We start from the raw sequence: 27930 nt of genomic DNA, 5'->3' as shown, positions 1-27930 counted from the left end.
GCGGCCGACAGGCTGTAAGAACGGTAGACTTGTATATGCGGTATAAGCTCGACCACTTGCAAGGTGAGCTGGCAGACATCACTGAATTCATCAGAGATGATTAGGTTCATTTTGACAAAGTGAGCAGATATTTAACCTCCTAGGACCTGGCGTCCACATATGTGGACATCACATTTTGGGTTGTTTAGACCAAAATACTCAATTTTGCTCTACAAGGGCCTGATATCCACTTACGAGGATGTTATACTGCCACTGTGCTATCGAAATTTTAGACAAATATCCTCATATGTGGCTCTCATTTTTCTCAGAAACAAAAATTTGATAAAAAAAAAAATGTGGTAATTCTTTGTTTTTACATTCATCAGGTCCCAATCAGCCCAAATATCAAAGAGAAATTAAAAATGAATGCCACGGAGGAGTTCGGGTCTTAGGAGGTTAAAGATGATGCCACTACATTCTTGTCTAGAAGATATTAAAGTGTATTTGGTGACACACAAGAAAGGGTAAAGTTTAAGTATAGCTTGGGTCCACACATGTCCAAACCCTGGTGTGTAGGCCTACTTAGCTTTGAGAAATTGTCATGGGACCGGGGTCTGGGTGACCCAGGGCCTGTAAGAAGTTATGGACATGTGTGTTTTTGGTGCTGCTGTCTCCTGTTTCCATGTTTGTGTATCTAGGTGTGTGTGTGTGGTGTGTCAGCCAGGAGCCTGGCCACACCTGTGGAGGAGAATTACTCACACCTGCAGCTGATCAAGCCTCGTCAGAGGAGCTACTTAGGAGTGTGTTGGAGCTCTCTCCGATGCTGGATCATTGCGTAACTTCACGTTAGTCTCTTGGCAAGTTAGTTAAGGTTAGTCTGCCGCATTGTGGCGTTGCTGACGGCTGCCTCTTCTTTATTCCCCAGGAGGAGTGTGGAGACGAGAGGGCAGCGAGCACGGGGTGCTCAGACACTGAGGAGCGGAGACAAAGAACACTAACACTGGCAAGAGGACATGTCAGAGTCGGGAACGCACTGGGGATTTATTGTTGTTTGGAATATTTTGCATCACTGTAAATAAATGCACTGACCTCATCAAAGAGTCCAGCATTTGGGTCCTCCTTCCCCTCATCATAGTCTGCCACGCAGGCCGTGACAGAAAAGCCCACTAAAAGAACGCCCACCAGACCAAAGCAATGGTTTTGACTTGATCAGCATTAACCCCGCCCCCTGACTTTGATGGGTGAAGCTGACAAATAAAATGTATTTATGAAAACCGATGCAGGGCCAGGAGTAGCAACGTGAATTAAATAAATACATCATTAAATAATTCATTAAATGTGTCAGTAAAATAATTAAAATAGAAAACAAACCAATAATTGATTAAATATGTAATTAACTCATTTGAATTGTATATAAACAAATAATGAAACATTTTAAATGAAATTAATGGATAATTCATTATTAATATATTTCTTTAATTAATTATGTACATTTTTTAATTAATTACTGAAATAGTTAATTCATTAGTGATGTCTTTATTTAATACAACCATAAAATTATTGTCTAGTTTACATAAAATCAATTTAGGACATCATTATTAAAGGTTAAATTATGATAATGAATACATGCAACTATAACTGATGACATTTACATAAAAATGAGGATTTCTTGAGCTAAAGCCAAAGTGCTGACTCATTTGGCATGTTACTCTCAAATGTTTTCCCTAATAACAATAACATAATTACACTTTAGCCACAAGAGGGCAGCAGCATTAATATAAGGCGCATGTATATAAAGGTACAGTGATTATATTACAGTGATTTTGACAAAAACAAAACAGAAGTTGATGGCAGTGTGTTTTTCCATGACACGATAATTACGCACACCCCACTTTGCAGTTATTTATTTGTAAAAAATGTTTGGAATCATGTATGATTTTCGTTCCACTTCTCACGTGTTCACCACTTTGTGTTGGTCTTTCACGTGGAATTCCAATAAAATTGATTCATGTTTGTGGCTGTAATGTGACAAAATGTGGGAAAGTTCAAGGGGGCCGAATACTTTTGCAAGCCACAGTAAAGTTCACTATCAGTAGCATCATAGCACCCACCCAGCTGTATAGAAACTCAGTCATGCTAGCTAGCACGCAGTACGAGTTATTGTAACTGACTGTAAAAAGTCAGCACAAGGAAAATAAACTCCACCTAAACTTGGTTTATATCTGACCCAGATAGACGGCAGCTCATAACTTCTTACCTGAAGCCGCCTCGGGTCTCTGCTCCTCCTACCTCCCCTTTCCCTCATCCACCTGCTGCCTCTGTGGAAGCTCCGCCATAGCCACCACCAAACAACTGACTTATTTTTACACATCGACCAGCATCCGGCCAATCCACCACCTTTCATTGTTTATACCGTTACAAAAAATTAAAAAAACATCATCGGCTCATAAAAACGAAAAATCACCATCGGTATGCCCGATGGCCAGTCCAGCTATGGGCGTGCCATCAGTTAACCCTTCACGTGGCAGCTGTAACACGCGTGCCCAGGGTTGCCGACCCGTGCTCTAAAGCATCTCATTTGGATTCCTGAGATCAAATATATTTTCCTTTGGGTTTGTTTTCTTTCCATTTGTGGCTTTAATGTAGTGTTACATCCTGTTTGTTTGCTTCCATCTGTATACATGTCCAGATTCACTGTTATGTTTCTATTCTTACATTGCTGTGTGATCACTGTTCCCTCTGCTAACTGATGTGACCTTTTGTATCGTACACTGATACTTGTCATATTTGTATCTGCGCCTAAAAGATAAAAATAAAAAAGTTTTCCATGCTGAAACACAGCTCCACCTCCTGCAGTTCTCCCTCTGAACCACTAGATGTCTCTGTTATCTAAATGAAGACGTGCAGCACAGCAACCACAGCAGCGCTCAGATCACACGTGTCCTGTTATTATGTATAAAAGCATGAAACAGGTGAGACAGGTGGGATCAATATTAATGTTGTGGAAATATATGAAAAAGCAACAGAAGAGACAAAACATTTCGTGTTTCTAGAAAGATCTTTCAGCTCATAGCTGCTCACAGACTGTATTTACAAGTGACAAACTGCAACTCTACAGTACATCTACAGTATATATCAAATATATTCTGTATTCAAATCTATTGAGTGATGTTTGAAAGTCTTTCCAGGTGAGTTTGATCCAGGAGGGTCTGAAGCCAGAGTCAGACAGAGACTGTGCAGAGACTGTAGAAGGACAGAGCAGCAGCAGAGCAGTCCAGATACACTGATGATCCTCTGTCAGATCCAGAGGGACACACAGGGATGATGCTGGACTCTACATTGTGTCTGACAGTGGAGCTGTTCTCAGAGCAGTTCACTCTGCAGCACTGACAGTCATCTGCACTTCATTCCTCTGTCAGTCACTGCTGGATGAAGCTCTCCTCTCCACCTCCCAGTAACATGGCCCAGTCAGAGCGTCTCTACACACAAGCTGCTGCTGCTTCAACCTCTCTGGATCATCAGGACACAGCTGCTCCTCTCTCAGCACACACACCGTCCTGTTTATTTCCATGGTTGCCACCTGCAGAGAGAAGGAGGAAGAGCAGAGGAGATAAACGAGTGTTTCCAGAGACTCTTCATCAGCTGTCAGTCAGTGATGCAGCACATCCAGTATAAAGAGCAGCAGGGACTTCAGTGCTGGGACTGTACTAGGACTCATTGTTGCTTCACTTTTTCTAATCTTTGGATTTTTATTGAAGTTGATGGAAATGTTTTTCCCTCCTAGTTTGAGTTTGGACTTTCATTCATTAGAAGAACCTTGGTGTGTCCACTCTGAGCTCTGTAGGAACCCCAACAACAAGCCCAACAATCCAGATGGACGTTCCAGCTGTTAACTGGAGGAATTCCATCCAAACATCTGCTCTCACTAAATTCTTCCTCACCTACAGACTGTGTTCTTCACTGCTTTAAACTTGGAAATGAATGCAGTCATTGGTCTGCGTGCTGCTTTGTTCAGAGAGCTGATTGGCTGTTGACAGTGTTTGATCAGAGCGTGTCAGCCGTTACTATGGTGACCATAAAGGTGACAAAAAGGCAGAAACAGGAAGTGTTTGTGTCCAATCCTGAAGCCTGTCACCGTTCTCCTCTCACAGCTTCACTGAGAAGCTGCAGCTTTACAGGAAACACTGGATCTTTGTTTCATACTGACTGTGTTTAGTACAATACTGCTGACAGCACCACCCACTCACTCCATCACTCTACTGACCTCAGAGTCTCCAGTCTGTAGTCTGGACTCTGCTGAAGATCAGACAGCTGCTTCACATCTGGATCTTTCAGGTTGTTTCCCCACAGGTACAGCTCTCTCAGATGGGAGGGGTTGGACTTCAGTGCTGCTGCCAGATAATCACAGCTGATCTCTGACAAACCACAGTTCATCAATCTGTATAAAGAATGAAAGATGTAAGTTTATTAGACAAAGTGCTTGAAATCATTCAGTGTTTCATCATCTGTTCAGAGCTGAAGAAGGTTCAGAATGTAGAAGTTTAGAAAATGGAAACTCCAAACAGCTGAAGCCAACAGGAAGCAGCTTCAAACAGGAAACTGCAGAGTTTCAGACTATATGTCCTGATGCAGCCAGTTGGATTTTGGAGATTTGAATCTCTGTTCTGTGACTAAGTCCTTGAATCATTTCTTCCAGTTGGTCCAACAAGACAGACTAAGTATTGGACATGTGTTGTGGCTCCATTAGGGGAGCTTCTAAATGTGATGTGATGGCCCCTCTGGGTCTGTCAGGTCACAGCACTGAAGAGAGCTCAAACTGGGCACACAGTTGTTCCAGTCTGGACCAAAGACTCTATACTGGGACTGAGGGACTGCTTTGACTGCACCCACTGGGACTTTTTAAAGGCTCATGTTCTCACTTAGATCATCGATTTCTACTGACATTTCTTTCTGGGAAAAATGGGGATTACTTTGGAAACAGGAAGTATTTTCCCCAATAAGCAGCCCTGGATTAGTAAATCACTCCAACATGTTCTCAGGCAGAAGAAGCTGTCTTGTTATGAGGGAGAGAAGAAAAAGATTGAGGCACAGAAACTTGTTGAAAGAGAGATAAAGCAGCTAAAATCAGGTGTAAAAGTAAAGCAGAGGATGAGCTGAATAAAGGACACTCAAGGCTGGCTTGGAAAGGAATGAAGTCCATGGTGGGGATGCAGAACAAGGAGCAAAGATGAATGTGATGCTGAATCAGCAGAAGACTTGGACTCATTTGATTCCAGCTTTGATATCATTGATTTCAATGAAGAGCTTTGTGATTGTAGCAAAGGGCTGGTAGCTCTGAGAGTCCCACTGATGAGGTGTTTGTGTGGAAATCTCTTAGTGGGACCAAAGAGAGAAAAAGCCCTGGTCCTGATGCTGTGGGAGGGAAATGATTGAAGTGTGCTGTGAGGAACTGACTGGGAGATTTTCACACATTTTCCAGTCCTCCTTGGAACAACAGGAAGTTCCCAGCATATGGAAACAAAGGTTAAGTGTCCTATGGCACTCAGCGATGATGGTGCTGTGGCCCCACCACCTCCACCTCTTTGTAAAGGAACTAACTGTAATCTGAAGCTTCAAATGGAACTAAGACTTCCTCCACTAGGTGGCAGTGTCTGATGAGAAAGTGTTAGTGGAGCTGGCCTGGAGTCAGAAACAGGAAGATGCAGGATTTGGGCTGAAATGGGGAAAAGTGGTTCGCACTAGTGCCTTAAAGCAAGAAGGTTGTAGGTTGAAGCTTGTTGGCCTTTCTGTGGAGGTTGGATGTTCTCCCACAGTCCAATGAAATGCTGCTTAGGTTCATTGGTGCTTCTAAAGTGGCTGTAGGTGTGGATGTGAGAGAGTGCTTCTCTGTCTCTCTCTGTTGGCCCTGTGATGGACTGCTCACCTGTGCAGGTGGACCACGCCTCTTGCTCTATGACAGCTAGGGCACAGGCTGCAGCCCTGTGAGCCTAAGCTGAATAAACAGTTAGCAAAAATGATCCATAGATGGCCTGAAATCCCCCAGTTAGCAGTTTGGTAGATAGCTATGACATGCTAATCCCATCCAGCAGCTGTATTCTACCTGTAAGCTGATCCCTGCTGAGCCAAAGCACTTTTTCATATACAAATTACAACCTTTAATAGAAACCTATTGGTCAGCATCTTATTAGCCTGCTGTTAGCTTCATTCCACAGAAAACTGAGAGAAACTAACAGAGTTGATAAAGAATAAAGAGAAATGTGCTGATTTAAAGCCTTTGAAGTGCTTCAGATGATCTCTGTCCACTTCTGTCCACTCATTCATTCATGTAAGCTTTCTAATGCAGCTTTGATCTTCACAGTCTGCTTCATGAAACTCATTCTAACCCTGAATGTCAGAGTGTTCCTCCTTCTCTTTCCCATCATTCATGCTGGCAGTGGAGGAGATTTGGATGTTGGACTGTGTTTTGGATGATGTGTGTATGTTTGTGTTTCACGGTGAATTATCCAGTGGAGGACTTTTCTTCTTCTTTGAACATTTGAAATGTGAACATTGTTCTGCTGCAGTCAATGGACTAAACCAGAGAAGAAGAAAACAGACTTTACCATGAAGATCCTCAGTGTGGATCAGTATAATATCAGCCTGATGTCTGCAGTTTAGTGTCAGCACAACTTTCACATCATATTCATCTCAGCACAACTAAAACATGCTGACTGACCTCAGAGTTTCAAGTTTACATCCTGGACTCTCCAGGAAACCACACAGATGCTTCACTCCTGGATCCTGCAGGTTGTTGTTGAAGCTCAGGACCAGCTGTCTCAGATGGGAGGGGTTGGACTTCAGTGCTGCTGCCAAATAATCACAGCTGATCTCTGACAAACCACAGTCCTTCAATCTGTATAAAGAATGAAAGATGTAAGTTTATTAGACAAAGTGCTTGAAATCATTCAGTGTTTCATCATCTGTTCAGAGCTGAAGAAGGTTCAGAATGTAGAAGTTTAGAAAATGGAAACTCCAAACAGCTGAAGCCAACAGGAAGCAGCTTCAAACAAACACAACAAGAGAAAAAACTCTGAATGTTTCACATTAAAGTCGTACATTTATCATAAAAACAGGACAAAGACTTGAAAAAGTCGTGTTTTTCCTTCCAGGAACCACAAGGCTTCACTTTTAGAGGTGAAGTGTGAAAGAAATGGACATATTTGAAGTCCAACACCTTTTTCCAGTCACATTATTAAAGCAGACAAACTACAAGCTCATTTTCATTCCAACAAGTCATCTTCTGACCTGGACTAACAACACTGGTCTCTATGTGCAGCTGGCTGTGAAACCAGTGCTCAGGGAGCGTCTACAAAGTGCAACACTGAAAGAACATCACACACTCATTTGCTTCCAGAACTTTCACACAAACATCTACTGTCATTATTGTCACCAAACTCTGTGAATCCTTTATTGCAAATTAAAATGGGATCAAATGGTCAGACAAAAGAGGGTTATGAGGAAATATGATGAAATGTTGTGTATTAGCAACAAGTTATTGAATCATTTTCCTCAGAAAAAAATGGTGTTGATTTTCCACCTCTTTTGCACAGTTGCTTTTTATTAAAACAACAGTTAAATCATGACTGGAAATCTACCTTTCTTTATAAGTATTTTAACCAATACTAAACTACTGCATGTTTCCATCAATACTTAAACCACCTAAACACATAATTGTACTTATTCCTCAAATTGGACACCCTTTATAAAAAAAACAACAACAAATGTCTCACAATGTATCATGTCAATATTAATATCCTAAAATAAGAAAGCATTGCATGTGATGTAACAGAGAAAAAAAATAAACAAAAAAAGGTCAATAGGCATGTTTCGTTTGCTAAATACTTTATTAAAAGACAGTTTCCTATTTACATTTATATGTTTCACAGAAGTTTGTAATTTTTTACTCTGGGATGGGGATGCATGATGTGCGTCCTGCACCACCCAAACGATCTGGGGCGTATCTGAGCCATTTCTGCACTGCTTGTGCAAAGACAAACTCGGACATAGAGTTTGCCCCTAACTGCTGCGTCAGGCCATCTAGGACAAAAATACACACACAAACACAAAAAGTGAATTAGAGCACATGAATAAGCTCTTGTTAACTGTCTTCAGCGGGGAGAAAGTATGTAAACTCCTAGGCTGATAAACATGAAAGTCACCAGGCGTAAATCTGCAAACTGCCGCATTTTATTCCCAAAGAGCTATGAGCGGAAAAAGTGATAAGTCTTAGCATGGTGTGCCGTGTAGCCTTTAAAACAAAATAAACATGGGGTCCTCGGGCTGTACAACTACAACCCGAGGACTAAACAAGCCAAAGACCAAAGACTCCATCTCCAGATTAACCGGACATGAAAGTCTTGTTATTAAGAAAGACAAAGTAATATAGCAAAAAAACTGTAAAACTTACCACCATATATGCATTTGCAGAGCGCTGTATCTTTAAATGCCATTTTTTGCTTTGTCTGGTCCTTGGTTTTTTTCCCTGCCCAGTTGAGTACCGAGGCCAGCTCATTTGTAATGGCATAAGCCATTACACGGCGGACTCGCACCTCCAGTGTGGTCCCTCCAATCAAGGCAAGCGTCTCACCTATAGACACATTTTAAGAGATGGAATTAGCGTGTCTCATGTGTTAAATGTGTATGCAAGTGCTTGTGTGTTTAATCAACAGGCCGTTGTTATGTATTTAAATCACATCTGACAGCTATTACACTTTATAGTTACAAAGTGTACATAACCTTTATATACTTACCATTGCCTTATTTGCCTCTTATGATTGAAGAGCTGCCTCTGCATTGTTTAGCTCCTCAATGTTGTGCAAGGGCAAATCCAGAGGCAGTACCCCAGCATCTACCGATTCATTGCAGCAGGGATGGCGGATGGCTCTGACCTCCTCACGGAGTTCGTTAACAGCTGTCGTCAGGTCTGACAGCATAGCTAATATCTTTTGTGAGGTCGCATCTGTTTAAAAAAACAATTCCAGAAAGATTAATGGCTTAAGCAGTGAGAGGCGAAAAGCTAATAAATAAATAATAAAACGCAGTTTACGTGTGGACAAAAGGTGCAAACGCAAGGTAGGTGAGCGTGCAACGTAAAGTTAGGTGAGCGTGCAACGTAGTTTGAATTGAGTGCGAATCGAAGCGGGTGCTCTCCAATCATTAAAAGTAAAAGTCATTGAACACATTTATACAGTTACCTTTACGTTTATCAATCATATATCACAGATTTACAATTTTTTGTAGTACTATGCTAAAAAGCAACTACAGAGCGAAAGTCTGGGTCAAGCGCCGAGGCGACGGCAAGAACAAAGGAACCCTCGAACCGTTAAAGCTAGCTAGCTAGCTTTGTAAGGGAATATAACGGAAAAGTATGAAACGAAAATGTTTTCTTTGTTGACTTTGTTCGCAGTGCAATTTATTTGTTGCCGGATTGTAAGATGAAAGTAGACACAATTTCGGGCTCCCACATTTTGTCCGAAACTTTACATTAACAAGTTTGTTTGTTTTTTACTGTTATTCAAATGCAACCGTGGAAATAACGAATAGAACAAAAGTCATTCATTCTTACCTTATATTAATCGTGGTGCAGGCCAGTGCAGTGCATGAACTGATGCCTTCTCCGGTCAATTCCGCTGAGAGTAAATCTAATGTCCCGCTCTACTGTACAAGACAATGGTTACCTGAAGGGATGTACCACTGTGAGAGGGGGGGCTATGGAATAGTCCAAGTGGTAGCAGCTTTAATTTCCCGCGAAACCATAAATCAATGGTTTTTCAACGTGATTGTTGTCACCTTGTCAACTATAAATAGATCAACAATCAACGATGACAGAACAACAGTGAATCAATGTTATTTCAATGTCAGTGTCAGGTTTCATCAGTATTTCAATGTTGTTTCAACATTGGTTTTGTGTTGACATTTCAAGCATGACGATTCTGATGGTTCAGATGGAAAATCAACATCTGTTCAATGTCTCCTTGCTATCTGGGGTCTTCCTCTTTGTTTGTTTGTGTTTGTGTTCAAGTTATTTCGATCATGTAAACATCAACAGAACACGTGAAGCCACACAGAGTTTGTATGTCGAGGTGGGTAGGCGGGTTTGAGGGTTTGGGGAGGGGTCAGAGGGAAGAGGTCTCTCAGTCTTGACAATCCACATTGATGGCACAAGAGCATCTGGCTGCAGCCATTAGGCAAGGGTGTGGAAGCTCTCCGTTGTTATTCATAATGGTTGTGGAGATGCTGCAATTCTAATTAAAAACAGCAGCGTTGCCGGAATTGAGATTATGGATAATTTTTTAATAATTAGTCAACTTGCGGATGACACTACTCTTTTCTTAAAAAATGAACATCAGATTCCCCTGGTAAAACAAATAATCACTACATTCTTAAAAGCTTCAGGCTTAAAGTTAAATTTAAATAAATGTGAACTATTGGCATTAAAGGAGTGTCATTCACAATTACTGTACGGTATAAAGGTGAAGAAGGAGGTCAAATATTTGGGCATCACAATTTCAAAAGATCACAAAGTCTTAGAAAAAGTAAATATTTCAGATAATGTTGACAAATGTAAGACAATCCTAAATAAGTGGTTACAAAGAGACATCACAATTTTTGGAAGAATATTATTAACCAAAATGGATAGTTTATCTAGATTTATATATCCAGCTAACTCTTTATCAATATCAAATAAAGTTATTAAAACAATTAATAGCTTGAATTTGAATTTTATTTGGAGGAATAAGTGCCATTATATATCTAAAGATGATTTGGTATAACAAAGGTGTTATAACCGCAGGATAAAAATGCTCGGAAACTCAAGTGCCAGTTTTAGGACGTTTACTGACCACTTTTAGAAACAACCACAGCTAGTCCCACACATACAGGAAACTGTCCCACACATAACATTCCGGCAGGAAGAACCCTGAAAAACCTTTGAAGGTTCTGGGGTGCAACGCCCCCAAACATACATTAACAATAACACTGTCTATAACACTTCCCCCCCTTAAGCAAAAACCCACAACATAGCAATTATACATAAGTACAAAAAGAGAGGGAGAATTCAACATCACATTATTTTAACATTTCAGTCTATCAGGGGGCTTGTGCTGCCTCTTTGACCTTCTCAGTCCTCCTGCTGGGTTCTCCAGGCTAGGAGCCTGCTGAGCTCCTGTGGCCGGGTTCGGCTCAGGTGACTTAGATTGCTCCACCAGCCCTTCTGGTGATACTGAAGAACCAATCCCGATATCAGGGGCTGCTGACACGACTTCCCCTTCGGGTGATCCACTCTGAGCCCTCTTCTCAGGTCCATCCGTGCGGGCTCTCACATGATCCTTGTGCCTGCGAACTTGTCTGCCATCCAGCAACTCCACCACAAAAGATACTGGTCCTGAACTGTGGTGAATGACGCCAGGCAGCCACTGTGAGCCATCCGTAAAGTTTTTGATATACACACAGTCTCCCTGCTTGAAAACACACTCTCTGGCATGTAGATCATGTCTCACCTTCTGCCCACCTTGTGACCGGGTGATTCTGGCTCCCACATCTGGGCGAAGAAGGTCCAGATGAGATCTGGGCTTCCTCCCCATCAGCAACTCCGCTGGGGACAAGCCTGTGGTTGTATGAGGTGTGATGCGATACTGAAACAGGAAACGGCAGAGCCTCTTTTCTATGGAAAGACCTGGCATTTTTTTTAGACCGTCTTTCAGTGTCTCCACGGCGCGCTCCGCTAAGCCATTGGAGGCAGGGTGGTAGGGTGCTGTGCGGATATGTCGGATCCCATTTCTCTCGATAAATTCTTGGAAAACCCCACTTGTGAACGTGGGCCCATTGTCCGTGACCACTGCCTCAGGTAATCAGTGTGTTGCAAAGATTCTCCGGAGTGTGTCTGTGACGACTGGGGCTGTGATGGTCGGCATTATGTGGGCATCCAGCCATTTTGAATGCGCATCCACCAACACCAGGAACATGTGGCCCAAAAAGGGGCCGGCAAAATCTAGATGAAGCCTGGACCATGGACGGCCAGGCCACTCCCATGGGTGGAGTGGGGCAAGTGGTGGCATTTTTTGGTTTGACTGACATTGAGAACAGGCTTTTACCTTGTCTTCCAAGGCACTGTCCATTCCCGGCCACCACACGAATGACCTTGTCAGACTTTTCATTCAAGAAATCCCTGGATGAGCCTCATGCAACACTTCAATGATTTGTGACCGACCTGGAGGCGGAACAATGACTCGGGAACCCCACAGGATGCAGCCATCTTGAACACTGAGCTCCTGCTGATGCTTGGCATACGGTTTGAGCTGATCCTGCTCCACTGTTGCTGGCCTGCCCTGCAACAGCCACTGTTTAACCTGAGATAACTCTGGATCCCGTTCAGTCCATGCTTTGATGTTTGTAGCACAGACCGGAGAGTTCGCCAACATGTCCAGCAAAAACACAGTTTCTGGGGGCAAGTTCGACTGGTCGGGGACCTCCGGGAGGGGGAGGCGGCTGAAAGCATCTGCATTCGCATTTTCAGGTCCCGCCTTATAAACAATGCGATACTGGTATGCCGACAGTGTTAATGCCCAGCGCTGAACCCGGGCTGAAGCCATGGGTGGGATGCCTTTTGTTTCACTAAAGAGACTCAGGAGGCGCTTATGGTCTGTAACAACAGTAAATGGGCGGCCATACAGGTACTGATGAAATCGTTTCACAGCAAAAACTATTGCTAAGCCTTCTTTCTCAAGCTGTGAATAGCCCTTTTCTGCTGCTGTGAGCGTGCATGACGCATATCCGACCGGTTTCTCGTCCCCCTCTTCCATGCGATGTGAAAGAACAGCTCCTATGCCATACGGGGAGGCATCACAGGACAGGACCACCTCCTTCTCCGGATCAAAATGCACCAGGAGCGGTGCCGATTGTAACAGTTCTTTTACCTGTCTGAAGGCCTTCTCCTGTGCTTGGGACCACCTCCACTGACTGTCTTTGTGCAGTAGCCCATACAGGGGAGCAAGCATGCTGGAGAGGTCAGGCAAAAACTTGCCAACATACATTGAAGGTGGTGGAAACGCAATTGACTTTGATATAATGAATGGTGTTTTGAAACTTAAATGGTTAAAATCCTTCCTAAATAATCCACACTCCATTTGGTTTTTTATACCAAGTAAGGTCTTTAACACACTGGGGGGTATTGATTTTCTCCTAAAGTGTGACTTTGAAATTACTAAGCTACCTGTTAAACTCTCTGAATTCCATAAACAGGTCCTTCTTTATTGGAAAATGTTATTTAAACATAATTTCACTCCACATAATAGCCCAATTTGGAACAATAGATATATACTGATGAACAGAAAATCTATTTTTATTCAAGATTGTTATCAAAAGGTATTTGGGCAATTGCCCATTTTGTAGATGAGGAGGGACATGTTCTAGGACATCAAGATTTTTGCCAAAAGTTTAATATCCAATGTTCTAAAAGTCAATTTAATCGGGTTATAAAATCCATTCCATTGTCACTTAAAAACCTAGTTGTAAATGATATAATATATTCTGACATCTCCCCCAAGTTAAGGCAATTATATATAGATGGTATTTGATTTTGTGATGTTAAATGCAATAATAAGTTTCTAAGATCTTCATTAAGGAGTCTTTATTCTCCAAATTTACTTAGACGTAATTACATATTAAAAGATTTCCAAAGGGAAGAAATTGAAAAAATAAGAACTGATTATATCACCTTCCCTATCCCTCCTAAAGGGAAAGAAGTCCAATTTAAAATTTTGAATAAAATTTACCCGACAAATAGACTCAAAATAGATTCATAGATTCAAAATAGAAACTGGTAATTGTGTATTTTGTGAAACAGAAGAGGAGGATTTGGACCATCTATTCTTTTTGTGCAATTTTATACAAATATTTTGGTTGGATTTTCATACCTGGCTTTATTCCAGTGGGATTCAAATGACCCCATTTACCTTAAATATGATCATGTTTGGAGTGTTTTTGAAAGAAAAGAAAGCTAATTATGGTGTTAATGTGTTATTAATCTTGTGCAAGCAATTTATACATAAATGTCATTTTTTTTAAGACCAAACCAACACTAGCTTACTGGAAAAACGACTTAAACCTGTTGGTTAAATCTTCGACCTTAGTTCAAAAGAAAAAAGCTGCTTTTTTGTTTCCTTTGTGGAAGATTTTGATTTAGTGAGTTAATAATCTGTTAAATTATGTGACCCCATCTTTATATTTTCTTTTTCCTATGTATGAAAGTTGCTAATATGTAAGGAATGTTTATTCTCTGAATGTGTAATATATGGTGCATTTTCTTTGTATGTTAATATTATTAATAAAAGAAAAAAAAAAGCATCTGGCTGCAGCCACCGGAAAGCGCCATATTGCGACCTCCACAGTAACCGGAAACACGTAATTTCAGTTAAATCGACTTTGACAGCGAAAATTAAATTGTATTTTTGTTACTATTGATGCTGCTGATAAATAAATTTGATTCTAATTGTTTTTTTTTAACAATCTGGATTCATTAAAAAAATCACCATCCCTTCAGCTTGTTTGTGGCCAAAAGTGTCCATGTGTTATGTTTTTGGGTTTTTTTTGTTTTTGTTTCTTTGCTACTGTTACAGATTCAAATATTGGGGATGGATACAAGAGGAAAACCCAAATAACAACACTGGTCCGGCCGGGTTGAGTCAAACGATGATTTAATGAACACACGCGTGGGAGATGGACACCATACAGCAGACAGCATCAGATCTCAAAATGGTGGAGCCTTGATCAAACTCTTATAGCCTCTAGTGGCCCCCACCTCATCATAAAAGCCTAAACATTCACATTCTTTCTCTCACACAGCGCCTAAGCTACGACCTTGGCTCCCTGTTTATCTGCTCCTGCTGAGATGGGGCAGTATGCTCTGTTCTCTTCTAACCAGACAAATAAGGCGATGACTTTCTGGAACCGTATTTCTTATAACTCAGCAGTATAATGCATCATAAAACAATATCATTCATTCACAATAAATCAGCAGTCTAATGTAATGCAGATCAGTTTACCAAATGTAATAGTTATCACCTTCTTCTAATTCAGGAGAATAATGCAAACTAAAACTACATAATAATTCACAATCTTTAATTAGGGGTCTAACATGGCATAAAATAATATTATAATCCAACAATTCCCCCTGTTGAGCTCTTTAGACTTAAAGAGCTCACTTACACCCTGCAATCCAGTGTTGCCGGGTTCATTTCTTCTTACTCCTGAGGCCCTTTGTCCCCCTGTTGGGTGAACCATATGTGAGATGACCTCTGTGTTTGCGCAGTTCAGATGCAAGAAAAACTTTTATTACAACAACAATAGTAGGTACAGATGATACTCCCATCACTCCCCAGTTCTCCCACAGCTTTATTTCGGTGCTACCTTATACCCTTCAAACGTACTCAGACTAGAACCTCTGTCCGAGGAGCTTTTAACCTTTATTTTATGGCTGTAGGCACCAGTGTCCTCCAGTCGGGTGATCCTCTGCTCTTCTTTCTTCAACATCAGGGGTTAGACAACCCTTCAGTCGTTGCACAGATCAGGGGATTATTCTGCCCCGATTTCAAACAATGATCTGTGTATTCTGGGATCACAGCTGTGTCCCCCAGAAAAAGGAACAGGAACGTGTCCCCCTTTCGACCAAGAGCCTCTCGAACATCGTTGGTCTGGTGTTCCTGGATTTCCACCAACCCCTTCATGGTTATTGCTGTGTTTATGGGATCCATCCTTTTGAGGTAACTAGCTGGAGCCCAAGATGCCATGACACTTGAACCCAGTTGATGTTTCAGCAGTCACTGTGTCTGTCTCTGCTGCGAAGGATCCTCGTATATCTGTGACCTCGTCTGGTGTCTGTTCCTTTCTCTGTAAGAGACAGAAAACCAAAACACCTCTCTTCCTAGCTCTAACAATCTAATGTTGCTGTCTACTGATCTTTTGGTGGTTCAGAATTGGTTTAGAACATTCAGAATGTCCCAAGGACTTATCCTAATTTAGTGTATGTGTGTGTAAGCGTGTTTGCATTTAGCCCGCTGCACTGGCATTTCCTACACTTTATCAGTCCGGACTATCGCCGAACGAAGCTTATGACCTTCAAAAGACCGAGTGCCAACTCATTGTAAGCACATTTGCAAGATATGTATAAAAATGATTAAAACCACTCATTCTAATAAAAGACATCAAAAACAAATCAGCCATTTTTAATTCTAACATGTGTCAATTCAACGGAGCTAGAAAATTAAAAGAAAAGGTTAGTGACCTCATATCTCAGAAAGTATCAGACTTTCTCCTATCCGGTGTCGTTGCTCCAGTCTTGTTATCCTCTGTTAGGGAATGAAATCAATTTAATTGTCATGTTAGATCTGTTCAACACCTGGCTCCGCCCAGAGCCTGCGTCTTCACAATCGTCTACAAACAAAACCGGTATTATTATGAACTTCACTTCAACATGAACTTGTTGACTACTTTTGACACCTGTAGATAGAAGATTAACATGAAGTTATAACAATCACTGTAATACAAATATTAATATAATGTCAATAGCTTCAATAAATGTTCAATGCAATGCAATAATGCTGATGCTACAATAACAATAAAACACCCCCTTTTTATCCCTTACTGACTACAGCAGGGGCCTCTATGTTTTAATTCAGCCATGAATCCAGCTCACCTGATTCATCACTGAGCCAGTGATGAATCAGGAGCCAGTCTATTACCAATCAATAACAAAAAATAGCTTTTATTTTATGCATGCTTTGAGTCAACCACTCACCCAGAGGATCTTCAACCCCAGAAAATTCCTTCTCCTCATTTAATGAGTCTGTCCTCCTTCCATGCCCTGGTAACTGGTCCATCCAGAGCCATATCATCTTGAAATATACATACAACAAGCCAAACCACACCTTGGTCACACCAACACTTTTCCGCCCTGAAGATGTCCAACGCCATCTTAGTCTGGACTGTCAAAGGTGACTTTAACGCTGACTGTTCCGACAATCCATTTATAACATTTCCTGGTCAGATTAGCCAATCTCTGCACACTGGAATAAACATAATCAACATGATCAACATGTTTCCTGCGTGTTATTTCACCATCTTATTGATTCCAACGCTCCATCCTTATGTGGTTTGCTGCATTATGTTTATCTAGAACTCCACTCTGTCTCTAAATGTTTGAAGAGTTTTTCATGTTTGGGGTCAAGTTTTAAGAATTTGACCATACGTGAAGTTAATGATGTTATCACCCCCATCGGGGCTTACCTTTCCCACTTCTGATGATATTCCTCCCTATTCTTTGCAAGTACCCCCTTTTGGTGGCGAGAAACTGTTGGTGTGGTCAAGTGGGTGCTGTAAAAACAAAAGCTCAGGACAGAACAGTTATCAGTCACGTACTTCATACAAAATTAGCATATATTGAATTTCATATTGATCCTCTGAGTGTAATGGTACATTTTAATTTGAATTTATCAAAGCTAAACACAATAATTTTTCTTTATTTTGCTCTTGTTCTTGTGCAGCACCACATCTCAGCACATGCCCCTGTCGGTTCTATCCTACTTTTCTAAATTATTGACTATTTCAATGGAGAACCTAAATGACGTGGACCAGTGTTTGTCATTACATATCTCTATTTTGAATGTGACAAGTCTATCATTCCCCTGTTATTCATAGACATCAATAGAGTTTTTTAGCTTTTCTTTTTCTCTATAAAAGTTAATTGACTCTTTACAGTGGCCTGCTATGGTTAATAATAACATGTTCAGTCATGAGTGAAATCAAAGGTTCTCTTCACTTTAGCATTTAACATTCACAACAATATAATGTGATACATTAATCGAAACACAGCTAATAAAACACAATTTTCTTAATGCAAACATCAGTAACTCAAAATTAGCAACCAAAGGGTTAAGTCTGCAGTTCACACTCATGTGACGCTACAGCCTCCCCCTTTAGTCTCTGTCATCCTTCTGTTCCTGCAAAAACAAAACAAAGCGAGACAAAACATCCACCCTTCTTTTACAAGCTGGGTGAATTGTTTGTGGACATTTACTAATCCTAAAGTCGGTACCGTTTTTGTCTCAGTATCAAGTCAGTTAAAACTTGTAGTCGTCAGTCCATCACAGTCCAGTCACATGCATACATTCACACACATTCATACCAGATATTGCTGATAATGGAGTCTCACGCGCAACCTATTCGAGCCTCCATCACCAGCAAGATGACGTCATCATTTTAAAGGAAAACAGTTCCTTGTTTTTTGGACTGGATTGACTCGCTGCAATCCTTTTAGCCTCAGGACTTCTCATGTGATCAATGTCCCATATAAGTGAATTTCTCCCAAGCCCATTATAATCATGGAGAAAAACACTTTGCGACTGTTTCTAGTAATCATGTTTTATAGCGCTTTAAAGTTCAATCTCTCAGGCCTGGATTAAAGAGCTGATTTGTTAAATCAGGAACTCACAAAATACCAAAATATCACCACCGGTGGATCACTCCTCTCAGATGTTCTTATTTCAGTGCACTGTAACAAAAGCAAAAACAAACGTAACCAATAAAATACTCATATAATAACAAATACTGGGGCCCGTTGCAAACATGTCCAAGCATAAAACCATCTTTCTCTCTCTTAGAGAAAGAAAACAATCCAAACCTCACTGATAAAATCAACCTAGTGTTAAGCAAAACCCAAAAATCAACCAAAACTTCACCAGAACGTTTTTCTCCGTCCGGGACAATATTGTGTAGGAATACAGGTACCGTAACTTCTTTTTGCACTGACAAAAACGTGTTGGATTTACTTGATTCAATAGTGGACACTGGTTGCACACAAATGTTTTGCTTTGGCAGAAACTTAAACAACTGAGTTAAATCAACACAACCTTTTCATATTCAGTAAACCTGTGCATTTTGTGTTCATAAAACACGATTAAAACATGTTCAGATGGAGTAAGTTGAGCTTCTGGAATATTTTAATCCTTCACAATTCTGTCATTTTATTTCAACACTATTCAATAACTTTTATCCAAATTCTACTTGGTCCCTTAAATACTACATGTTGTCTTTATATTGCATACGGTTCAACAAAGTCTAGATTCTGGTTACCATAAAAATTGAATGGGTCTACAACAACTACCATCCTCCTATCTTTATCCTGATTGCAGGAGGGCTGGGAAATAACCCTGAAGTGATAGGTTACGAGGCAGGGTGCACCCCGGACAGGTCACCAGTCTATCACCTAGAAACAAACAACCATTTACACTTACATTCACGGATAATTTAGAATCATCAATTAACCTAGCTCTAACAGCTGCATGACTTTTCACTGTGGCAGGAAACCAGAATACCCAGAGAGAAACCACTGCAAACTAGCCAGACTGTGGACTTGCACCCAGGACCTTCTTACTGTGGAGCAACAGCACTCACCAGCATGCCAACAATGTAGGAAATACAGGGAAGCTATGATTTCCTGTATTTGAGGCAGAATTATTTTGTGCTTGCCCTTGACAGGTTAATCCACAATAAATAGCAATAGCATGCATGTGGTGTGTGTGTCGTTGTCTGCCTCTTATAACTCCAGTGATTTTCCTGCAGTTTGAAATCTTATGCGGTCTTATGAATTCTGTGAGTTCAGCAACTAACCACTCTTACTAGATTACATCCTGTCATCTCAATGAGAACAAATTAAGTTGTTGAATTTTGTACAGATCTTTAAAGCCTGAGGCAATTGTGTTAAATACACGTGAGATGCTTACGTAAATCCAAGGGCTGGCCCCCTTTTCTGTATTTTTATTTTATTTTATTTTATTTTCCCCAGTATGTTCCTCCTTCAATTAAATCTCAATCACAAAAATGTGGCGCTCCGAAATAAGGCTCACACCGTTAATTCATCATTTTCACTCTGTACCACTGCTCCTTATCAGGCTGTGTGAAGCACAGTAAACAATTCAGTCGAGGCCTTGAGCCATAAACAGACATCACTCACAGACATTGTTTTCATAACCAAACTGCTTTAGACCCTGTCCCCTAAATCTACACAAATGCCCTCTGGGTGACATGAAATGCATTTAACCAATAAACAATCAATGGCTTCTTGTTGTTGTAACAGATTCTGTATTTGGACGTTTGTGTGCAGCATTTTGCGTATCAGCATAGCATTTGTTAGTAAAGCATTCTTCATTGCATCAGCGTGTGTGTGTATCACTCTTCATTGCACAAACATGTGTATGTGAGTGTGTGTGGATCACTTCTCAGTGAATTGAATCAGCATTTCGATTTGTGTGTGTGTGTGTGTGTCATTTCTCAGTCAATCAACGAGTGCATATGTGTTCATATGTGTGTTTCTCTTGATTCTGAGTCAGTGTATGTAGATGTGTGTGTTTGTGTGTGTGTTTGTGTTCATCACTTTCCTGTTCTGGTGTTCTGGGTAAACCAGGGCCTGAAGCGTGCCCTGGGGTCCTGCCCTTCTCCTTTTCAGTCCGTTTGGGTCCATTGGTGCTGCTGCCCAAAGTTCTGTCCATACTGGTTCTGGCCCCAATTGAGGCAGTCCTTTTCTCCAGTGTCCTGCATCTTCTCCTTGTCCAGCTCCTCCTTAACTTGACCCTTTTGCTTCTGTAGCTCCTTCAGGGTTTGCTCCTGCTGTTGGAGCTTCTCGTCAGGTTTGGCAACCTCCTGCTCCAGCAAGCTCCGGCCTGATTTCAAGTCCTGTATCTGGGACTCTAAGCCTGACTGATGGGTTCGATTAGCAGCCAGCTCCTCCTGAGCCATGCTCAGTTTCTGCTCTGATGTCTTGAGCTCTCACTGAGGGCAGAAACCTCAGAGTCTTTTCCGTACACGTCAGATTGAAGTTTATTGATGTTTTCCTTGCTTTGCTCCACGGCCTTCTGCAGCTCTGCTGTTCGGCTCTTCTCAGAGGTCAGCTCCTGGCTGAGCCCCGACACCTGTGCCTTCAGCTTATGTTCTTCTGCTGCTTTTGTCCAATCTGAGGTGCCTCCTGACCTCAGTTACTCCTCGTGTCTCTGGCACGCCCTTTTTGCTGCCCGATCATCCGTGTTGGTCCGTCACTGTCCTGCACAGTTTTAATGCAGAGTTGTTAAGGTCAGCATTCTTTTGCTCGGCCTCACTTTTCATCCGGGCTTAATAGGCGTCTCATCACAGCTCTGTCAGCTGAAGCTGTCTGGAAATCTCCCCCGTGTAGTGAAACGGGCCTTGGATTGCAGCACAGTCAGCATGCACACATGGACATTACATGGCTCTCATACACACACTGTTACACACTGATAAAGGAACAGTCCAACATTTTGACACATAAATGTTTCAACTTCAAAAGAGCAAAACTCATAATCACATCACATTTAATCTCCTTTATTAAGCACGATGTCCAGGGAGCATTGACATGTGCCACAGTCAAGGTTCAACACACTGTGACATTCATGCTGTCAGGGAGTGGCTGCATATTAAATGTAAAGACTGGGACTGGCTACAAAAACTGATTCAGTACAGGTAGAGTGCAGCAGCCAGTGCATCACATATTTTGAGCTAATGCAGCGGTCATCACACCACATACTGCTTTCTATGTAAAGGAGCCTTCATTCTCAGATTAGGGCTGTTTGTGACCATAAAGTCTGTCTCACAAGGGCAGCCACTGGTCCAGGCGAGGAGGCCTCCACAGTGGGATGTCTGAGGGTGCAGACATGGGTGAAGTTAGGACCAGGTGCCAGTGGACCTGTGGACCTCTGGAGATAGGAGTTATTGTTTCACTCCACCAAAAGCTGGAGAGAAAGATGTTTATTAATGTTGAAAGATTTTGAATTATATTACTTTATTATCTTTATTCAACTGTGATAATTGTTTATGTTTAAGCCTTATTTGAATTGCATAGTGATGCCTGTATATAGCGTGTCAGCAAAAACAAAGTGTCTCCTCAAGTTTAGACAAACACCCACATGTATTGTTTTAACCCACTACAAGATCGTTAATCAACTTGTTCCTCTTCGTCTTGCAAGCTTGCATCCTGTGCAGCCTCGTATGCAAGCTGCAGATAAGAAGTTGTTTTTTCCTAACTTGTACTCCACCCATGAGTGTTACGTGAGAGGGCAGTATATAATAAACTCTGAGTGAATGCCTGGTGCACTTTGCCTGCTCGTCCTTGTAATTGACAGGACTAGTCAAGCATTCGCCCATGTACATGTATTAATTCTGAGTCTGTGATTCTTTGCTTCCAGAGGTTTTTCTCCCAACATTTCTTGGTCCTCCGAGTCGGAGTTGGAAAAAGAAACTTCATTGTTGTGACTCCAAACCAGAGATCTACCTGTATCCTTTCGCCGTGGGGGCCCGCACCGAAGACAGCCTCCTCTAGGAAGGGGTAAAAGTTCTGAGGCATAAATTCGGATTCAGGCCGGTGTTCTTATTAAGCGGTCCACGGCACTGGGATCCAGTGAAAGACCTCAAACATAGACGGAGAGATCTTGGAAAGGTAAAAGAATCCACTCAATCACACTCGCGTAAAACGAAAATAGGTTTCACCCGCCGGAAGGGTTTGACAGTCTAATCCACTGTACGGATTTCTAAAAATACGTGTAATAAGGTTAACCCACTGTAAGGGTTCATAGGACTAATCCGCCGAAAGGATTGTAAAGTAAAACACGTTAAAGGTCTCACCCGCCGTAAATGTTTAGGAGTGATCCGCCGTAAGGATCTGCGCGACTGTGTATAAATGTCTGTTTTCTGTGTGTCGGAAGTAAGTTAATTTTTTTGACAGCACATTAAGTTGCTGAACTACTTCCTTTGTTACTGTCTTTTTATTTACTGTGTTTGTAGATGGAGAAATTCTAAGAAAACAAAATGTCCCAGCTGGAAGGGAAAATGCAACCCCTCAGCTGTAACTCAGCTAAAAGAAGCTTTAGTAGAGGAACTAAATGACACAAAGAACTTAAAAAAGAAAGGTAGACGTGCACAGGAATTGCAGCTTCATGCAGCCTGGGAGGAGGAAGTAAATAGACGTCAAGAAAATAAAAATAAAAAACAGCAACAGAAAGATGAGCAATCAAAAAAGCAAGATCCCCTTATGGGTGGAACTCAAGCTGTGTGCAGTCACCCTCCACCCTATGCACCAGCATCACTTCCTGCACCAACGGCAGTAACGCCTCCCATAAAACACACAAACCCTTTCTGTACACAAGACCCTAACCCATATGCCACTGTACAAAGTATGCTTAAAAAGATGACCTTAAGGGAAAACCCCCAAGAAAAGATAAGTGGGGACCCCTCAGGGAGAGACATTTTTGGGGACGAAGTAGACCCCCCAGGCCCCAGCGGTGTCTTTCCTATGATGGCAGTACCCAATCCGAGATATGGTCAAAGAACAGGAGGAACTGATGATAATCCCGTAATAGATGAACACCAACATTTAATGGTTTACCGCCCATGGTCAAGGGAAGACAGACAGAATGTTTTAAAAGATGTTCCCCCACTGAATGAAGGTTTTGAGCCCTGGAGAGCTGCTGTAGAACTGATTAGAATACAGTGGTATTTAAATGGTCACGAGATGTTACAAGTATTTCAAGATTTATTAGGTTTAAAAATAGGGACAGTTCGCGGAGATTATACAGGCACAGGTGCAGACGGACACGCGCTCCCTTCAGGAAGCCCTGACCTAATTAACGCATTGACACATTTCTACGACAGGGTTAGAGTACGCCTGGCCCCAAGGGCTGATTATGGAAAAATAGGAGAAGTAAAGCAAAAGGAAGCAGAAACGGCCTCTGACTTCCTTGACTGTCTGCGCCCAGTTTTTAGGCAACATTCAGGACTAAATTATGAAGAAGGCCCTGATACTGCATTCCAGCAGCAACTTAAGAATGCATTCTTAAATGGCCTCTTGCCTGCCATAAAAAAACACGTAGAGAAACACTGGGTGACCAGGAACACAGGGCCTCTACCTGAGGCTTTGCAGTATGCAGAACACGCTTTCCGAGTAGTTACAAAAAAAAGAGAAAGATGCAGGTACTTTCACAGTAGATCCAGCCACAGGATTTGTTGCATTTTCAGGAGGATTCAGAGGACAAAGGCAGGGACAGAGAAGAGGAAATAGAGGAAGAGGCAGAGGAAGTTACAGAGGGAGAGGCTACAGACGTTCAGAACGAGATGGTGAGGAGAAAGATAACAAATGCTGGACATGTGGAGAGGAAGGTCATTTCTCAAGGAATTGCAGGTCATGGACAGGAAGGCGTCAGTATGAGAATGAATGACTAGAGGATAGAGAACAAGCTGAGGAAAGTGAGGAAGACACAGAGGTGTTTAATGTTCACCAATTAGTTTCACAAGCTGTAGACAAACCTGAGATCACAGTACACGTTAATGGTATGTTATTGATCGCACTCTGTGATACGGGGGCGTGTAAAACAGTATTCAATGTGAAACCTCCACACCTTAAATTCTCAGATCAAACCATGATAGTAAAAACAGCATCTGGACATACCATGGTACAGCATCTGACCCAACCACTATTAATAGTACATAGGGAAAGCAGCAGACAGTGCAAAGTTCAGTGCACATATGATGACTCGTGTCCAGTCACTCTTCTAGGAAGAGATGCACTTACTAAACTCAAAGTAGGCGTAGTCCCGACTGAAAATGGCATGCAGGCCGAACTTATGCTTTCCACTGACATTATGTCACCTGAAGAAGGTGTAGAACAACTACCTTATGTATGCAGGGGACTGGGCGTGCCACATTATTATTGGACACTAGATTTGGATCCATTAGAACCCTTGAAAGAACTAGCTTTGAAATACTTGCCTGCAACTTCAATCACAATGCCACACAATCAGTACCATAACACCTTATGGTTTAAACAAAGTCCAGGCCCAGATCCACTTTATGACGCACAAGTTCACAGGCTAGGTCCACAGAAGGTAATACTACAACATCTCTATGTCACTCAATCTGGCAACGCTATGTGCTCTGTGATACAACCCAAAGCAGTGTTAGAGGTGAACAGGATGCCAAACCCACATGTCTCTGTAGCACGCAGTCCAGCCACGCGCTGGAGAGATTTGGGAAACGTTTTGTCCCAAGTTGAAAAGGACAGATATGAAAAGATTGAGCAAACTGAGGAAGGGTGGTTTCAGGGTCATAGAACAGGATGCATGAGAAAAGCTCTAGGCTGGGTGTGTACAGCGCAACCTGTCACACACATGTCTGACAGCACAGATGACTCAACAGAATGACTGACTTTAGCTTTAGAAGATTTCCCAGAACTAGGTACACTGCCTGAAACATTGTGGTCGTCTGGTCCAACAGATGTTGGCCTAATAAAAACTGCTGACCCTGTTATAGTGAAAACAACTACTAAACACCGACCTAGTAGATCCCAATATCCCTTATCGGCTGAAGCAGTAGAAGGGATACGCCCGGTAATTGAAGATATGGTAAAAGCAGGCATTCTCATAAAAACTAACGAAGTGTCATGTACTACACCTATCTTCCCGGTAAAAAAGGCCAGCACGGGAAGATACCGTCTTGTACATGATCTCAGAGCAATAAATGACATCACAGAGACAGTACCACCGGTTGTGGCTAATCCACACTATCCGGAACCAAGTTACACCTAAAGAACAATGGTTTTCAGTGATAGATCTGTCAAACGCATTTTTCTCTGTGCCTCTACATTCTGACTCGCAACACTTATTTGGTTTTGCCTTTAATGGTAGTAAATACACTTATACTCGCCTGCCCCAGGGTTTTCAGAATAGCCCAACCCTGTACGCTGAAGCACTTGCATTGTCAATGTCCTCTTGTGACCTACCAGAAGATGGACAGTACTTATTATATGTGGATGACATCTTAGTAACAGGTCACACTAAAGAAGGTTGTAAAAAGAACACATTGAAAGTACTGCGTCATTTAGCTAGACAAGGACACAAAGTATCACAGAACAAACTCCAACTGTGGAGTCCCAGTGTCGTGTACTTAGGACACACACTCACGGGGCAAGGAAAGAAACTGCTAGACAGCAGAAAATTGACAGTCCAGAATGCACCAAAACCCATCACTAAACAACAAATGATGAGTTTTCTGGGTCTCTGCAACTTTTGCAGAACCTGGATTCCTGACTATGCTCAGTCAGTGCAACCATTACAAGACATGATCTATGGAAAGAATTTAGCTTTAAGAGCTAAGATCACATGGACTGAAAAAGCAGAAAAAGCCTTTGAAGATTTAAAACTTGCACTTCAAACTAACACTGTTTTAGCACTGCCTGATTATGAGAAACCTTTCCACCTGCATGTGGATGGAGGACAGGGTTATATGAAGGCAGTACTAACACAACCATTCGGTGACAAGCAGCGACCACTTGCTTTTTACTCCTGCAAGCTAGACTCTGTCGCATCAGGCCTGCCCACATGTGTTCAGGCCTGTGCAGCAGCTGCTGAGGCAGTAAAAAAGTGCGCTGACATTGTGTTAGGTCACCAACTAATTATTAAAGTCCCACACGCGGTAACTTCCATTCTGTTGCAAGGCAATCTATCATTCCTGACCCATGCTAGACAATTATCCTACGTTGGAATTCTATTGTCACAATCACATATAAAAATTGAAAAATGCGGATTATTGAATCCTAGTATGCTGCTACCCACACCAGAAGATGGCAATCCACACTGCTGTCTTAAAACTTTAGATGAAGACACCAAACCACGCGCTGACATTCACAGCACGCCACAGCCTGGTTTTACTGACATTTTTGTAGATGGCTCAGCATCCAAAAATAGCTTAGGTCAAAACTGCGTAGGCTATATTGTCACTTCAGTGGACAAAATAATAGAAGCGAAACCGCTCGCTTCCTCTTACTCTGCACAGTCTGCAGAGCTCACAGCTGTGATTCGCGCGTGCGAGCTTCATACAAAACAGAGTGTAAATATACACACTGACAGCCAGTATGTTTTCTCTGCAGTACATCATTTTGCTAAAATCTGGCAAAACAGAGGAATGGTCACAAGCACTGGCCAACCTGTACAACATGGCAGCCTTTTGAAAAAATTACTGGAAGTAATAACACTGCCAAAACAATTAGCATTGTGTAAGTGTGCTGCCCATCAAAAGGACAATTCAGCAATTACAAAAGGCAATACTTTTGCAGATGCAGCAGCAAAAGCAGCTGCACAGACATCTACTGACGTCATGTTGACTACACAAGGTCCAGAAATACCGTTGGACGTTTTAAAAGATGAACAAAAACAGGCACCACTCGCTGAACAAAAGAAATGGCTAAAATATGGTGCACAATTAAAAGATGGCCTGATGTACTGCAACGGGAAACCTATCCTACCTAAATCCCTACACAAAACAGTGGCACTGGTGACACATGGGGTTACCCATGTGTCATGGGGTTACCCATGTGTCAACAGGAGGGATGATACAGATAATTAACACACACTTCTTTACTCTAAATTTTGAAACTTCAGCAAAACTTTTTGTAAGCCAATGCATGATCTGCCAAAAACACAATTCACAAGGCAATTTGAGGCCAAAAAGAGGACATTTTCCAGAGCCTCCACATCCATTTCACACAATCCACATGGATTTTATTGAACTAAGTGAAAGCCATGGATCAAAATATGCCTTAGTGATAATTGATGTATTTTCAAACTGGCCAGAAATCTATCCAGTAAAGAAAGCAGATGCAATCTCAGTAGCAAAATGCCTATGTAACCATTTCATCCCAACATATGGCATTCCAACTCTGATAAGATCGGACAATGGAACACATTTTGTAAATGATGTAATCAGCAAAGTCTCTGAAGCATTAGGATTCAGCATAAAGAATCACTGTGTTTATCATCCACAGAGTGCTGGCTTAGTAGAAAGAACTAACGGCACCATAAAACAGAG

General features: G+C 41.8%; 2 protein-coding genes and 2 long non-coding RNA genes across 5 annotated transcripts in view; 1 reads left to right on the top strand and 3 right to left on the bottom strand.

Moving 5' to 3' along the window:
* Positions 1 to 27930, bottom strand: part of LOC146493880 (neoverrucotoxin subunit alpha-like) — a 90687-nt gene that overhangs the window by 60143 nt on the left and 2614 nt on the right. The window lies entirely within an intron of this gene.
* Positions 45 to 5320, top strand: LOC146493882 (uncharacterized). The gene is made up of 2 exons (XR_014872130.1): positions 45 to 824; positions 905 to 5320. It is a non-coding gene; the product is annotated as an uncharacterized LOC146493882 (long non-coding RNA).
* LOC146493878 (protein NLRC3-like) overlaps positions 2907 to 27930 on the bottom strand; it is a 47364-nt gene continuing 22340 nt past the window's right edge. For both annotated transcript variants that reach the window (XM_085149694.1, XM_085149695.1), the window contains exon 7: positions 2907 to 3559. In XM_085149694.1, coding sequence (XP_085005820.1) covers positions 3541 to 3559 — 19 coding nt within the window. In that variant the 3' untranslated portion in view covers positions 2907 to 3540. The remainder of the gene's footprint in view (positions 3560 to 27930) is intronic.
* LOC146493881 (uncharacterized) lies at positions 7627 to 8600 on the bottom strand. Its single transcript, XR_014872120.1, has 2 exons — positions 8426 to 8600; positions 7627 to 8055 (listed from the first exon to the last, which is right to left on the bottom strand). It is a non-coding gene; the product is annotated as an uncharacterized LOC146493881 (long non-coding RNA).

Source organism: Neolamprologus multifasciatus, chromosome 22 (assembly GCF_963576455.1).
Source record: "Neolamprologus multifasciatus chromosome 22, fNeoMul1.2, whole genome shotgun sequence".
Taxonomy (NCBI): domain Eukaryota; kingdom Metazoa; phylum Chordata; class Actinopteri; order Cichliformes; family Cichlidae; genus Neolamprologus; species Neolamprologus multifasciatus.
Note: the sequence above shows the minus strand (reverse complement) of the source record. Positions and strands in the feature narration are given on the sequence as shown.